The sequence below is a fragment of the Salminus brasiliensis genome, chromosome 7, assembly GCF_030463535.1.
Source record: "Salminus brasiliensis chromosome 7, fSalBra1.hap2, whole genome shotgun sequence".
Lineage (NCBI taxonomy): Eukaryota > Metazoa > Chordata > Actinopteri > Characiformes > Bryconidae > Salminus > Salminus brasiliensis.
Genome location: NC_132884.1, coordinates 8,148,041 through 8,161,639, shown reverse-complemented (window position 1 = coordinate 8,161,639; position 13,599 = coordinate 8,148,041). Strand labels below are relative to the sequence as shown.

General features: G+C 38.9%; 2 protein-coding genes across 2 annotated transcripts; one reads left to right on the top strand and one right to left on the bottom strand.

Annotated features, from left to right (window-relative positions):
• The first annotated feature begins 854 nt into the window (after window positions 1–854).
• On the top strand, window positions 855–5,760 carry LOC140559916 (caspase-8-like). The gene is made up of 6 exons (XM_072683691.1): window positions 855–905; window positions 2,626–2,937; window positions 3,012–3,028; window positions 3,201–3,315; window positions 4,354–4,774; window positions 4,900–5,760. Exons 2-6 carry the CDS (start codon window positions 2,643–2,645, stop codon window positions 5,150–5,152), a joined length of 1,101 nt encoding a protein of 366 aa, XP_072539792.1. The 5' UTR covers window positions 855–905; window positions 2,626–2,642; the 3' UTR covers window positions 5,153–5,760.
• Window positions 5,171–13,041, bottom strand: casp8 (caspase 8, apoptosis-related cysteine peptidase). The gene is made up of 10 exons (XM_072683690.1): window positions 12,836–13,041; window positions 11,046–11,411; window positions 10,540–10,642; window positions 9,903–10,071; window positions 9,741–9,787; window positions 9,599–9,632; window positions 9,395–9,450; window positions 9,151–9,286; window positions 7,642–8,155; window positions 5,171–6,880 (listed from the first exon to the last, which is right to left on the bottom strand). The coding sequence occupies exons 2-10, from the start codon at window positions 11,342–11,344 to the stop codon at window positions 6,751–6,753; spliced, it is 1,488 nt and encodes a 495-aa protein (XP_072539791.1). The 5' UTR covers window positions 11,345–11,411; window positions 12,836–13,041; the 3' UTR covers window positions 5,171–6,750.
• Window positions 13,042–13,599: the final 558 nt, after the last annotated feature.

Below are 13,599 nucleotides of genomic sequence, written 5' to 3'. Positions count from 1 at the left end.
TACTGTGTAAGTTCTAAAATGCTGTATCTGTACTCTACTGCAGTATTATTTTTTTTCACCCCACATAACAGTCTTTTGATTAAATTGGATTTGTTAACATTTAACAACACAGGGCAAAATTGATTTATGTAATGTTTCCAAAAATGATTTATGTAATGTGGGTCTAGACAAAACATTAAAGTCATGAAGTTATTTTGGGAAGTGAAAGCCTATTTCAAAGTCAAGAAAACGTTTAACACATTTAGGATGTTTTTACTTACTTTTTTCTCTCCCACAACGTTATCCCTATTCCACAACTTCAAATACAGGGAAATGAACAATTATGCAAATTTTTATGCAGTTTTTACATATGAATCACTTGTATGTGGCAGGTTGCTGTTAGTTCTGTTCAGTAGTTTGTTTAGAGAGTTAATTCAAGACTCCATGTACATGAACTCTGCCTTCTTCATCCCTGTCCTTGTGCTATAGCCAGAGGAATTGAGACAGTCCTTAGGTCTAAGCATTTAAAATAATATAAACAATGATATTCACACTTTTGACTGCTGTCTGTAATAACTATACCCACTATATAACACAATACTTGTATTTTTACTTTCAGGACTTAAGTAGTGGATTTTAGAATACTAAAACTACTTGCAATACTGAAGTACAAAAAATGTTTGAATACTTCCACTAAAGTACGGTGCTTAAAGAACACTTCTACTTCTACTCAAGTCACTTTTTTAATAGAGCGCTTGTACTTTTACCCAAGGTTGGTCCTATCTGATAAGAAGAAAGGCGTAACAGAAAGTAGAGTCAGAGGACTGACAGGAAGGAAGGGAGGGGCTCCGCTTAACAGCAGAGAAACACTCTAATAGCCAGACGAGGAAAGGACAGTCAGTCAAAGACCACTGTTCTTACACGTGGTATGTACCTTTATTAAATTGTCTTTTACATATAAGAGCTTTGGAGACACCAAAGACGATTTAGCAAGTTCAATAGAAGATAAAATAAATAAGAAGAAAAGAACAGAAATGAACACAAACCAAGTTAGGCTTGCTGAGAGGGGTGTGGTTGCAGTAAGGTAGCTAGAAAGAAAGACATGGTCAATACTTCAGTGTGGATACGAAGACTCTTGAAGCAAACATCAGTTTAGTGGTAGGAGCCAGGTGTCGGACTCAGGTGAGGCTTAACACTGGGACAGGTGTCTGTAAGTGTGGGGCAGAGCTGATAGGAAACTGTAGTTGAACAACTAGTTGACTTTGGGGGGGGGGGGGGTTATTTAGATGGTCTGAGAGACATAGATTCAGATGGGCCGTAATGATGGTCCGCCTATGTGTCAAGTCAAGTCAAGTGGGTTTTATTGTCATTTCAACTACATGCAGAGTATACAGTGACGAAACAACGTTCCTCCAGGACCATGGTGCAACATAGACACAGTGCGTACAGAACACAAGTGCAACACAGTACAAGTGGGGTAAATGGTGAGAAAGAATGAGAGAGTGTGCATGTAACAGAAAAAACATCAGTTCAGAAGTTGAGTTGAGTTGAGAAGTCTGATGGCTTGGGGGAAGAAGCTATTGCAGAGACTGGTCGTGTTGGACCGGATGCTGCGGTACCTTCTTCCTGATGGCAGGAGGGAGAACAGTCTGTGTGAAGGGTGGGTGGAGTCATCCACAATGTTGGTTGCTTTGCAGCGGGCAGTGTAAATGTCCATGACGGAGGGGACAGAGACTCCGATGATCCTCTCAGCTGTCCTCACAATGCATTGGAGAGTCTTGCGGTCAGAGGCTGTGCAAGTCCCAAACCAGGCAGTGATGCAGCTGCTCAGGATGCTCTCTATGGTCCCTCTATAGAAGAGGGTGAGGATGGGTGGAGGGAGACGGGCCCAATATGCTCATGTGAGGCACACATGACCATATTGGCTAAACAACAACATTTTAATTGAAACAACGGGGAAATGCACCAGCTTTACATTTTTTAAGTTTAGAAAAATGCATAATATTTGGTTAAAGATCCCTTCCCAGAGCCAATGTGAGGCCTGTACGGTTAGCCCAACTTGTCCATGGGTTCCATCGTTGGCACCACATGTGGATGACCACCAGGGTCCCACCAGGGTCAAGGGATGGGACCAGAAAGGGGTAAACATGGGCATCTGAGTTGTAGATTGCACTTGTGGGACCCATGTGAGATTCAGGTGGTCTGTAATAATGAGGCTGATTTTGGAAGCTCAACTGGGTCCCAGTAATGACACATGAACCCATCTAAACCGCGGTCCACCTATGAAGTCCCAAATGAGCATGTTGGCTGGGTTTGCGAGTTGCACCTTGACCTGACACTTTTGGTAGCCATCAACAAGCTCCTGTAAGAATTCTGGTTGGATATTTGACCACTCTTCTCAAATGAAATGTGTTGGTTTACTGGCACAGACCTGACAGCAAAAACAGGATAAACTCTTTTTCAACACCCTTGATTTCCAAAGAAACAATGAATTAGCAGGTGTCCCAATACTTCTGTCCTTATAGTGTATTTTTGATAGAGCTGAGGTCGGCAGTTGCCATTTAAAAAGCATTATCCATTCCACAACCACCTTCAAGTCTGAACACTCTTGGCTTTCATTCATTCTTGTGTTTACATTATTTGAAGTGGTGAGTGGTGAGACCATGCAGACCATACAAGAGCACAAGACTATCCTGATTACGATCCTGAGTCATGATGCCATGACAGTCCTGCAGTATGTGGATCAGGCCATGCTCATCGCACAGCGTGAGTACAAAATCCTCAAAGACGAATTCAGCAGCCACAATAGTGAGAATGTCATTATCAACCTTCTGGACATACTGAAGAACAAAGGGGACAACCATTGCAACAAATTCCTCGAACTTTTTGAGTGTGAAGAATTGCAGAAAACATTTCCACGATTGAAGGAACTTTTAATACCTCCAGCAGCGAGACAAGGTACGACCAATCATTGATGTTTAGGTTTATGAGAACCGGGACCGCTAAATAACTTTTTCTTTCATTTCTTTCAGCACAAGAAACACCTAAGGTAGTTTGGAATCATTTCTTAAAAGCATTTTTTTTATTTCTCTCTAAAAATATTGTATAAAAATAAAAATATAACAGAATTTGGTCATATCATAAACATTCATATACTACTTAAGTGCAGCACATTAAAAATGGAGTTTGTATATCCAAATATATTTTTACTCTTTTCTCAGGTCAGCAAGTACAAAATGTCCAGGATTCCTCATAGTGTGTGTGTGATCATTAACAACATGCACTTTGATTCCAGTTCTATGCTTGTGAACAGGAACGGATCAGATGTGGATGTAGGTTGGTAATATGAGTTTTAATCTACAATACTTAAGTAAATACCAACTGTTATGAAATGTAAGCAGCTCATAACTGTACCACAGCATGTACCAATAGGCAATTTACCTTTCTAAATTCCTAGAATTCTCCCAGAATTCTTAGAAATCTGTACAAACCGACCTGGAAAACTTTCATAGATTACATCAGAGTGTAGTTACTGAACAATGACGAGCTGACTGTAAGGGCACAAGCTATCCCCGATATCTGGTGCCACCCCTATTCTTCTTTTATGTACAGTACTGGCTCTATCCGGTTAAAAAAATCCCATCCCAGTATAGACCAGCATACACCAGCAAAGAACAGCATATGCTTTAAACACTGGTATGTTGGTCAAACAACCCCATACCAGCATTAACCAGCATTTGACTGGCATATCGGTCAAAACCAGTTATCAACCACCGCAATATGTTGTGTTTATTTGAATGCTGGTATTATGAAACCAACTTAAACCAGTTTAGACCAGTATAGAATCCTTGCTGGTCTGTACTGATTTTTTTGTTTGTTTGTTTTTTTCTTAGCAGGGTAAAGCTGTGATGTATCCTGTATTAATGTTTCAGTTGAGATATACAATATTATTATTAGATGATTTTATTATTATATTAATAACCGATTGGATTGTTTTTTAATCCTTATTTTTGCTGGATTCCTCTAAAATTGCTTTGATCACTCAGCAATCACTCACAATTACAGTCAAACTCTCTTTTTTAATAAGGGTTTCACCATGCCCTTGCCCACCTAGCATCTGCACCTCCCCTAACAGCATCTCAAGGGCTGCTCCGTTAATTAGCTGGTTGGTTTCATGAGCATTCAGAAGGATGAGGTGGAAGGATGAAGTAGGTGGGTTTGGGGTGGGGTCAGCACATCAAATTGGTATGGTGCCTTGTGCTGTAGTTAACTGGAGACTGCAGTGTCAGTGAATGAGTAGAATAGATATAATAAATTAAAAACTAAACTTAAAAATGATGAATTCCTTCTTTCACTTCTTTCACTCACCAATAGATTCCCTTAATGAGGTTTTCCAATGGCTGGGTTTTACAGTGGAGGTGTACCTTGACAATACTGCAAAACAGATGAAGGCTCTTCTGTCAAGGCTAAGCCAGAGGCAGCATAAGGGGGACTGCTTTGTCTGCTGCATCCTCAGTCATTCATCTGAACTTGGTTTCTATGGAACTGATGGAGGGACTGTTGACTCTTCTGATATCCTCAAAGCATTTGGTCGAGCAAACTGCCCAACCCTGGTCGACAAACCCAAAGTGTTTATTTTAAATACTAATCGTGATCAGGGTGCATTTGCAATCCCCGATTCTGATTTCCTGCTGGCTTTATCAACCCTCCAAGGATCGAATTCATACAGACACACACAGAAAGGATCCTGGTTCATCCAGTCACTGTGCAAAATGTTGAAAGAAGGCTGCAAAAGGTGAGCTACCTTGCTACCTTACCCTGAACGTGCACATTCAGTTTGTACAAGATAATAAGTGGATGAGAAGCAGCAGGTTGTCTGATTATTTGAATAACATGCTTCTGTATTGATTTCTACTCCAGAGGTGAAGACGTCCTTACAGTCCTCACTCAAGTCATTGCGGAGGTGAGTGCACCTACAAACCCTCCTGTACCATTCCAACAAATCCCACATGTAGACCACACCTTGAGGAAGAAACTCATCTTCAATGTGGAAAACCGAGACCACCCTGAAGATAACACAATGCAACCTTTGTGGCAGTACTTGTTTCTTATTGGTGTGTGTGTCTATTTAATTTGGCTTTGCTGTAAAGAGAATTTTCTTCTGCATTTCTGAAGTCAGAACAAGAAACTGTTTTATTGGATTGTGTCAAATGTTTATTGTATGTCAAATGTTTATTATGGCTTAGCAGACCCTTTTACCTAATTTTCTCAGTGAGACAGCACCACGTGTACCTTATGCAGAATAAGACAACAGTCTCCCCTATTACTCCGCATCCTTTTCTAGATATATATGCCCACCTTTGAATAAACTACCTTCTCTCTGAAAAAAAAAAAACCCAGCAGGATTGTTCAGAGATATCCTAAAAAGCTTCTCGACTTTTTTTAACCAAAGGCAAAAATCAAAAAATGTCTGAAGTCAAGGAAAGTGCCATGTAACCACAGGTTGAGCAAGTATCACACCAAACACCCTCTCTCTACCACTTCATATTCCTGCTTTTTTGTGGTCAGGGCCACAGTGGGGCGGGAGCTTACCCCACTCACAGTGGAACCAGCTCTAAAGACGTAGATCTCTCGACTTGACTGATGCTTTTTCACCCAGTGTTATGTTATACTGTACAACCCTGTACTGAGATAATGACAATAAAGTTGAAGGTGAACTTTTTTTTTTTTTTAGAAAATCATATGCATCAATATTTGTTTATTTAACATGCAATTTCAATGGAAGGGGTTTCATTTCTTCATTTAAATAATTTAGTTCAGCAACTTGCATTTTATGCATCTGAAGACTAATCTCAAGATATGAACAAAACTCATTTCCGCACAATATATGCTTCATAAATTGCATCCACTTATTAAATTCACCATTCATGCTAAAATGTAAACATTTCTTCCAAGATTCACAGCTGGGACTGTTCACAAAACTCACACGCTTCAGCGAAAGGCAGATGGTCTTGTCTGATGAAGGGAAAATGTCAGCTTTACGCTAAACTACTTTGGAGTGTGTGGTGTGTGTGAACAGAGCACTACATATTTGTCCATATAATTCTATTTGTAAAAGTACAGTACTGTGCAATGGTGTTAGGCACCTGTGAAAATTAAAAAGGTGTCATTTACTCAGCAAAACACAAATATTAGAATAAATACAAGCAACATTCATACAAAAATCATGGTTTTCCATCACTGTAATTATTAAAACATCTTCCAAGTTCTCCTCATGTGAGTCTCGTATTTTTTTACAGTTCTCATCCAACACCTGGTTTGGTAAATCAGTGCTTAATGGCATTTCTTTTTCACTGTATTTATGTTTACTTATATCTGTTCTAATGTGACCTGGAGTTAAGTATTTTACTTATAACTCCAGGTCACAATAGTACATCCTCATTGCTGTGCTTAGAGACCTAAGACCTCTGCATAGTACTGTACTTGACACTGTATTTATACATATATATATATAAAAAAATAGAATACATAATATAGAAATCTCTGGACATTATGGGGGTTTGTACGAAATACACAAAGTATGAAAATAAGGAAAACAGTCTATCAAAACTATCTTAAGAACTATGTGCATTGCAGGTTCATCATTCTCACATCTCAGCAGATTGCATTTCTGGATGCAGAACTTCCTTTTAACAGTGTTCAATATCAAGTTAATTTTAAAAAGGCTGAGAAGAAAGAATCAAGTAACCTTGCACAGGCTTTACAGGTGATTTAGTCCAGGGTAAAGACCAGTTTCTTGGTCAGAGTGTAGCGAGGCTCGGGCATCTGCTTGAAGCCATTCAACACCTGAGTGCTTACTTCTCGGTTCACCCTCGTCATGATTGAAAGAATGTCTTCTTTCCTGTCATGGAAAAACATTTGATTTAAGGCATGTGTGTACAAATATGCAAGAACACCGATGTTCAAGCACAGTTTTCACAAGACAGCTCAAAAGGAACAGCTGACAGCTGAGAGCAGACTTACGTAAAGTTGGTAAAACCTGGAAAAGAATATGATCTCCTATAGGAGGGGTGGTCAAATCTTGTCCCAGAGGGCCAGATTCCTGCAGTTTTGTGCTCTTCCTGCTCAAGCACATCTGATTCAACTCACCTTAAATGCAAGGTTTAGTAGGTCTCTAGGGAAAATTCAGCCAAATGTGCTGATCCCCAGCTCCCATTAAGTTGTTTTAAACAACTGGCTGCCATAACACTCTTCAATCAGTGCATGTGATGGGTATGAAAACATTCTTCATTATAAACAGAATTTGTAAAGGATGTCAATGTATTTTTACACTTTGCCAATTTCAGTTTTTGGTAGGTCAATTAAATCCATCTTAGGGCACAGATTTACCTGGTTAATGAACTGTTTTGCTAGTAGGGGAATTTTTTTATGAAATCCTTATTGCTCAGATAAGTGCATTTGGCATCATGTTTTGCCTTTGTAAAAGTCAGATTACTCAACTACTCATTAAATAATCAGCAAATTAATTTTAATCCATAATGTCAGCTCTACTCTTTTTACACTGGCTCACCCAAGACTATGCAAAATACAAGTTACATTTAACACACAAACATATTAAACCTCAGCTTCTCTAGCTGAAAAAAAACCATGATATCTCCTCACCTTTGTAGGCCGCTTTCTATCTGCCTGCAGAGCTCCTGGATGAAAATAGACCCCTTGTGAGTATGACGGAAAGACTTGTAGGACTCCACTGTTGCCATTCCAATCAAGAAATCAGCTTCAATAGGGATACTGAGGAGCGTGACACTTTGGGCGTCATCCTCAAGCTCCTTCTCCTCCTCCTCGTTTGACTCTTCTTTACCATCTGCCTGAATGTACACAGGCCTTTGTAACTGAACGCCCTGACAGGCCTGGATGAAGAAGAGTTTTGGCTTGTTCAACAGAGAACGGCATAGGGCAAAAGCCTGGGTGAGTTCACGAATTTTAACTGTTTGGCCGTCTGCGCCTAGGACCGTTCCCTTTAGCCCGTGAGAGAGGATACAGCAGACAAATGCATCCATTTGAGAGTGGTCCTTTCCAGCAAACTCCTTTATTACATCCAGCATTTCTGAAGCGCACAGATCGTTCTTCTCCTCAGTCAGAAAATGCAGCCTGGTGAATACTCTGATGAGCTCAACTAATTGAGAGAAAGAACAATATATCAGGACCTAACAGATATGAAATGGGTCAAAAATACAGATTTAAATACAGAAAAAGCCAAGGAGTCTTAGAACCAATAATAAATCAAGATAATTCAATATATTCAAACATTAAACAGTCTAGTTTTAGGTTTGAATGCTTTACAATGTGTACGGTTTGTAATTTGGTCAAATATGGTTATAAATGTAATAAACAGTAAACAGTAGAAATTTAATGCCCTAATAATAATAAAAAAAAAAAAACACACACAGACAAACAGGTTTAAGGCTCCTGTAGATGGCGTTGCACAAGGACGATTGGACTATTAATACTTGTAGGATGTGTGAAGGGATTCACAGATGGCAGGTTTAATAGATTGGGAATGAAAATTGGTTGTAAAGGACCTACAATAACCTACATTCAATTTTCATTCACTTCATATTTGAAAAGGAGCACCATGCATGTTCTCAGCAGCCAGACATTTGAGCTCTGAGATCTTAATTAGTTTTTTAGTTCTATGGCCTGCTCACTGTCTTTGTTAAGACAATTTTTCAATTTATTTACTTTTAAATAAGATCTCCTCTAACCTTCTGCCAACAATCAGCAGCCATGGGCTTCTCTATTTAGCTGCCTGGAACCCATGCCCACAAAGCAGAAGGCTAGAAGCAAGAATTTCTAGGTAGCCATTTGCTCAGTTTGCCATGTTATTACGTTGAGTTTTCCTGTTCTTCCAAAACGTTCAGAGAGAACCACTCAATTTTGGTAGCAAGGCAAATCGTAATAGATTTTGCAAAAGTCTTTCAGGAACATTTAGTAGTCTCTGGAGGGGTGGTGCACTGCTCTACTGTGCAGAGACACTTGCACAAACAACCATTATATATATATATATATATATATATATTATATATATAATGCTTTGGGCTTATGTTGCAGCCAGTTTCATTGATAGCTGGAAAATGGATTCTATTACAACAGTATCTGGAATAAACATACATGCATCTTTGTCTGTTCCTGTTCGGTTCTTATATGAATTGTTGGATGAGGATGTATGCGACTTTGTAAAATCATAGTTGTTGATGATCAGGCAGTACCCACGAGGACGTCGTTTCAGAGAATAAAAATCCTCCACCTACAATGATAAACACCACATTACTACAGTCACTTTGTTGCTAATGCCATAAACTATAATGTTTTGTTTGGTTGTTTTTTTTTTTTTGTTTTTTTGTTTTTTTTTTACCTCTATTGGTGTAGTTGGGACATTTGCATCTGGTTCTACAGGCTGTCTACCTGGAACTGAAATGATGGGAGGAGGAAGTGAGGGAATAGGAGAGAGAGAGAGAACAGCACTTTGAAGTCACAAAGTCTTTCTTTTTAGATTGTGGGTATTATACAGCTGTGTATATCTGTGTCTGACAATCATAAAATAAAGAACATTACACACCTTCTGGTGAGGTCTCTGCTATGGACAGGGGGCTCTGCCATATCCCAAAGGCAGGCAGGGGAGAAACAAAAACAAATGAAACCAACATTAACTTCTGGAACAGGGGAAAATGTTATTTATTAAAAAAAAAGACAGCACTTACATAGGGTATTTCCATAGACTGTTCTTGTTTGGGGTGACTGGGATACACTGGATAAAACAAGCATACTGATGTGAGAGCACAAAACTGTGATGTATTTTATTACGAAAGGGGTTAAGTTACATGAATGAAAAACATGGGCGAGAGTGCAAGAGCGAGCCTCACTTGGTTCAGAGCTGTAATCTTGTTCCCTCATTCTTAGTAGGTTCTGGAATTCTCGCACCTGGTTGGCCAGCTGTTTGTCACATCTATCCAGAACATTCATCAGTACATCCAGTTTATCTTCTGCGAGCAACTGGATCTTTTCCATCTCAGCCAAAACATCCAGAAACGTCTAGATAGTTCAAGGTGTACATGGTTTTTAAGACTGAACAACAACAGACATATTGCTAGCATGTAACATGCCATCAGCATATGATCATTTGGGGTGAGACAGTAAAAGAGAGGGGAGGACTCTAAAGAGCTTGGGCTGGAGTCTGGGTGGCTTCTGCTTTTTGGTAGGAAGCCAGACCCCCTCTGATAAGTGCAGCTAGAAATGAGAAATGTGACAGGAGTTAAATAGGGAGTGTGTTGGAAGGTTTGTGAAGACATTGCCATAGAGACATGGACAAGGTAGAGTTGGAATTTATAGGAAATTGAGTTTTCATATAATGACTTTTTTTTGTATCTTTCACTTTGACATAATTTGAAATTCCTTACATTTCCATCCACTGATTAATGAATCAATATGTAGATATACATAAAACACACATACTAATGCTCAAGCTTTGCAAGGATTTTTTATGTTGACCCATATACTCACAGCAGAGTCTTGCAGCTTTGCTCTGGGCAATTCATCCAGAAGGAACTTTATGGCACGAAGATTTTCAGCTGTTACGTCTTCAGACAGCTTATACAGCATCTTTCTAAAACACACAGGAGTGACATGTCAGTTATTAGCAATTTAGGGTAATAGGCTTCTCCATTAAAAATGGGAAAGAAGATGCATTGTAGTAATCTCATTAAACATCCTGGTGGTCATCCTTCATTGCTATACAATAGTGGGGACAACCTATAAACATCTATCACTGTTAGTGTTTTAATAGAAATGAAATTAGTGATTAGTGAAATAGAAATTAAGTGATTAAACCATGAAGGAGTCACATAAATCTTTAGGGTGATCAGAAAAAAAATGGAAATAGAAAATATAGCGTCGAAAACATTATTATATCACAATTTTAAAATTATTTAAATGTTTATTTATATAACCAGTAGAATTAATTTATAATCATGGCCCCTTATATAAGAATACACCTGATCTCATTTTACCTGTAAGGTGAAAGCCCAAGTCTAGAGTCTGTGCGAGTGTGCAGCCAGCTGCTGACATCCCTTTTGTTGGTGCCCAGTAACACCAGCAGGTCATAGCGCCCAATGGTGTGAAGCAGCTCAGCGAGGTAGTGCTCATCATCAAGCATGGCCCGTTCGGTTAGCCGCAGAAACAGGTCCTTGGCGTCCTTCACGTTCTCCAGGCGCTTCCGGCCAATCAGGTCCAAGCACAGGAACTTCAAGGCAGCCACTTCAGTCTTCGTCAGCTCCTCATCAATACTGTGCAGTATTCGTGGGTCCATGCTGACCCAAATCGGAAATGGAGCTTAGTACTTGCAGTGGAGTTCACTTCTGGCCCTAAAAGGACACCTTTAACACACAAACACGGTCAAAAATGCTGCTTTACTCTTAATACAGGCATGCTTTATTTTTCATCAAGAATATCTCTTCACGGCCATGCAAAAGCCTTTACGGACGGAGGGAAAAAACATTAACTTGGACGTCATGATAAAATATTCTATTCATAGTAATTTGAAGCATTTCTATACCACAATTATAAAATGTATAGTTTATATAACTAGACAGTACAGATGAGATTTCAGTGGGTGGTATACCGACTTTTTTGGTATACAGTTCAAAACTCATCCTAAAGCCTAAGTTTTAGTTATACTGTAATACCGGCATGCCGATCCTTCGACTGCTTTCTAAAAGATTTCTGATTTTTAAAAAAGCCAATTTGCCAAGTCAGCCCATTTTAAATATACTTTGAGTATTTTAGGTCAGTTAACACAACTTTACCAAAAAAAAAAGAAAAAAAAAGAATAAATCATGTTATACATGATGAAATTCAGATGTTTTTATATTCTACGCACTTGACAAAACAATACTCCACAGCACTATACAAGTCATAGTCATGCAAACAAATACAATACATATCAAATTACTACAATTATCATTATACACCACAAAACCGTCAGAACCGTAAAAAATACTGTGAAAAAAAAATATCGCCATATCGCTCAGCACTAGCTAGTCTTGCGTCATGCAGTGTAAATACATAAATAAATAAATAAATAAATAAATTAAAACCAACAAAAAAACAAACAAACTAGCTATCTAAGAATATCCAAGAAATACCCAATAATAATAATAATTAACTAACATCTCGTGTCATGGTTTGAGAGAAGAGTGTTTGTGGGGCTAACTGGTAGCCAGCACTGCCTGTTTATACCTTTCCACTCCTTCAGTTGTTTGCTATGCTAGCTAGCTAGCTAGAACTTCGCTAGCTAGCAAACTTCAGACACCAATATGCCTCAAAATCGACTACACCTGGGTTAAGGAGGACATTTTAACTTGACTCTATGACCGAACTAATACTTTAATACCTTACACACCATGTCAAGCCTTACTCTGGTCGACAAATAAGCGCAAAACCACAAAATAGCAGCTAGCTCGCTAGCTAATAAACAACTATTTAAAAAGACAAGTAAGACACTAGCTAGCACTAGCTATAGTTTTCGGAGGTGCTTCAAGTTAACGTTAGCCTGAGTAGAAACACATCCTTTGAGACTTCGGGAAGCTACAGCTGGTGTAGACTGGTTAGCTACTGAAATGACTACAGCTAGCGCTTAACCTTTAAACCGAACCACAGCGGGATGTAAAAGTTGCATGTCTTGATGTAGCTGTGATGGCTAGCAGCCGAGCGGCTGGGTCGAAAGCTACTGAACGTGGGAGATATGTGACTAAGCTAGAGTTAGTTAGTTAGCTAAGCTGGCTTATTTAGTATTACTTACCTTCGCTCTTAGAAAACGAGCAGTCTTAATCGGTTTGGTTCGAGGTAGCGAGGACGTCTCTACTTTCCTCGATGGTCTGAACTGAAGTGACTAGCTAACCCGGTAGTTCCGTATTTATTATGCTAGCTACCTCCTCCTTACACTGAAAGTGTTTTCATAGGGCAATTATAACACCAGATGAGTAATGTGACCTTTTTATTTTCCCCCGATGTTCTGAACTGCAGCAACTATCTAACCCGGTAGTTCCGTATTTATTCCGACACCTCCTTAAACCGAAAGTTGTTTTTTTACTGTTACTCTTTCTCTTAAACTAGTTATTACTTTGCAGGTAATGGCCCAAGTTGTGGTTTTACCATTTTCTTTTTCTGAAATAAGAGAATGAAATCATACTCATTCATGTACTTACACACACGAGAACAAAATTGTTGCTTTACCAGAATTTTATAAAAATAAAGAAATAAATAAATACCTCATGAAACAGGCCTGGACAAAAATGATGATACCCCTGAAAAGAATGTGACCAAAGGGACATGTTAAATCAAAGTGTGTCCACTAATTAGCATCACAGGTGTGTACAATCTTGTAATCAGTTAGTGGGCCTATATATAGGGCTACAGGTAGTTACTGCACTGTTTGGTGACATGGTGTGTACCACACTCCACATAGACCAGAGGAAGCAAAGGAAAGAGTTGTCTCAGGAGAAACAAAAATAAATAAATAAATAAAAATTGACAATTATGTTAAAGGTAAAGGTTAAGATCATA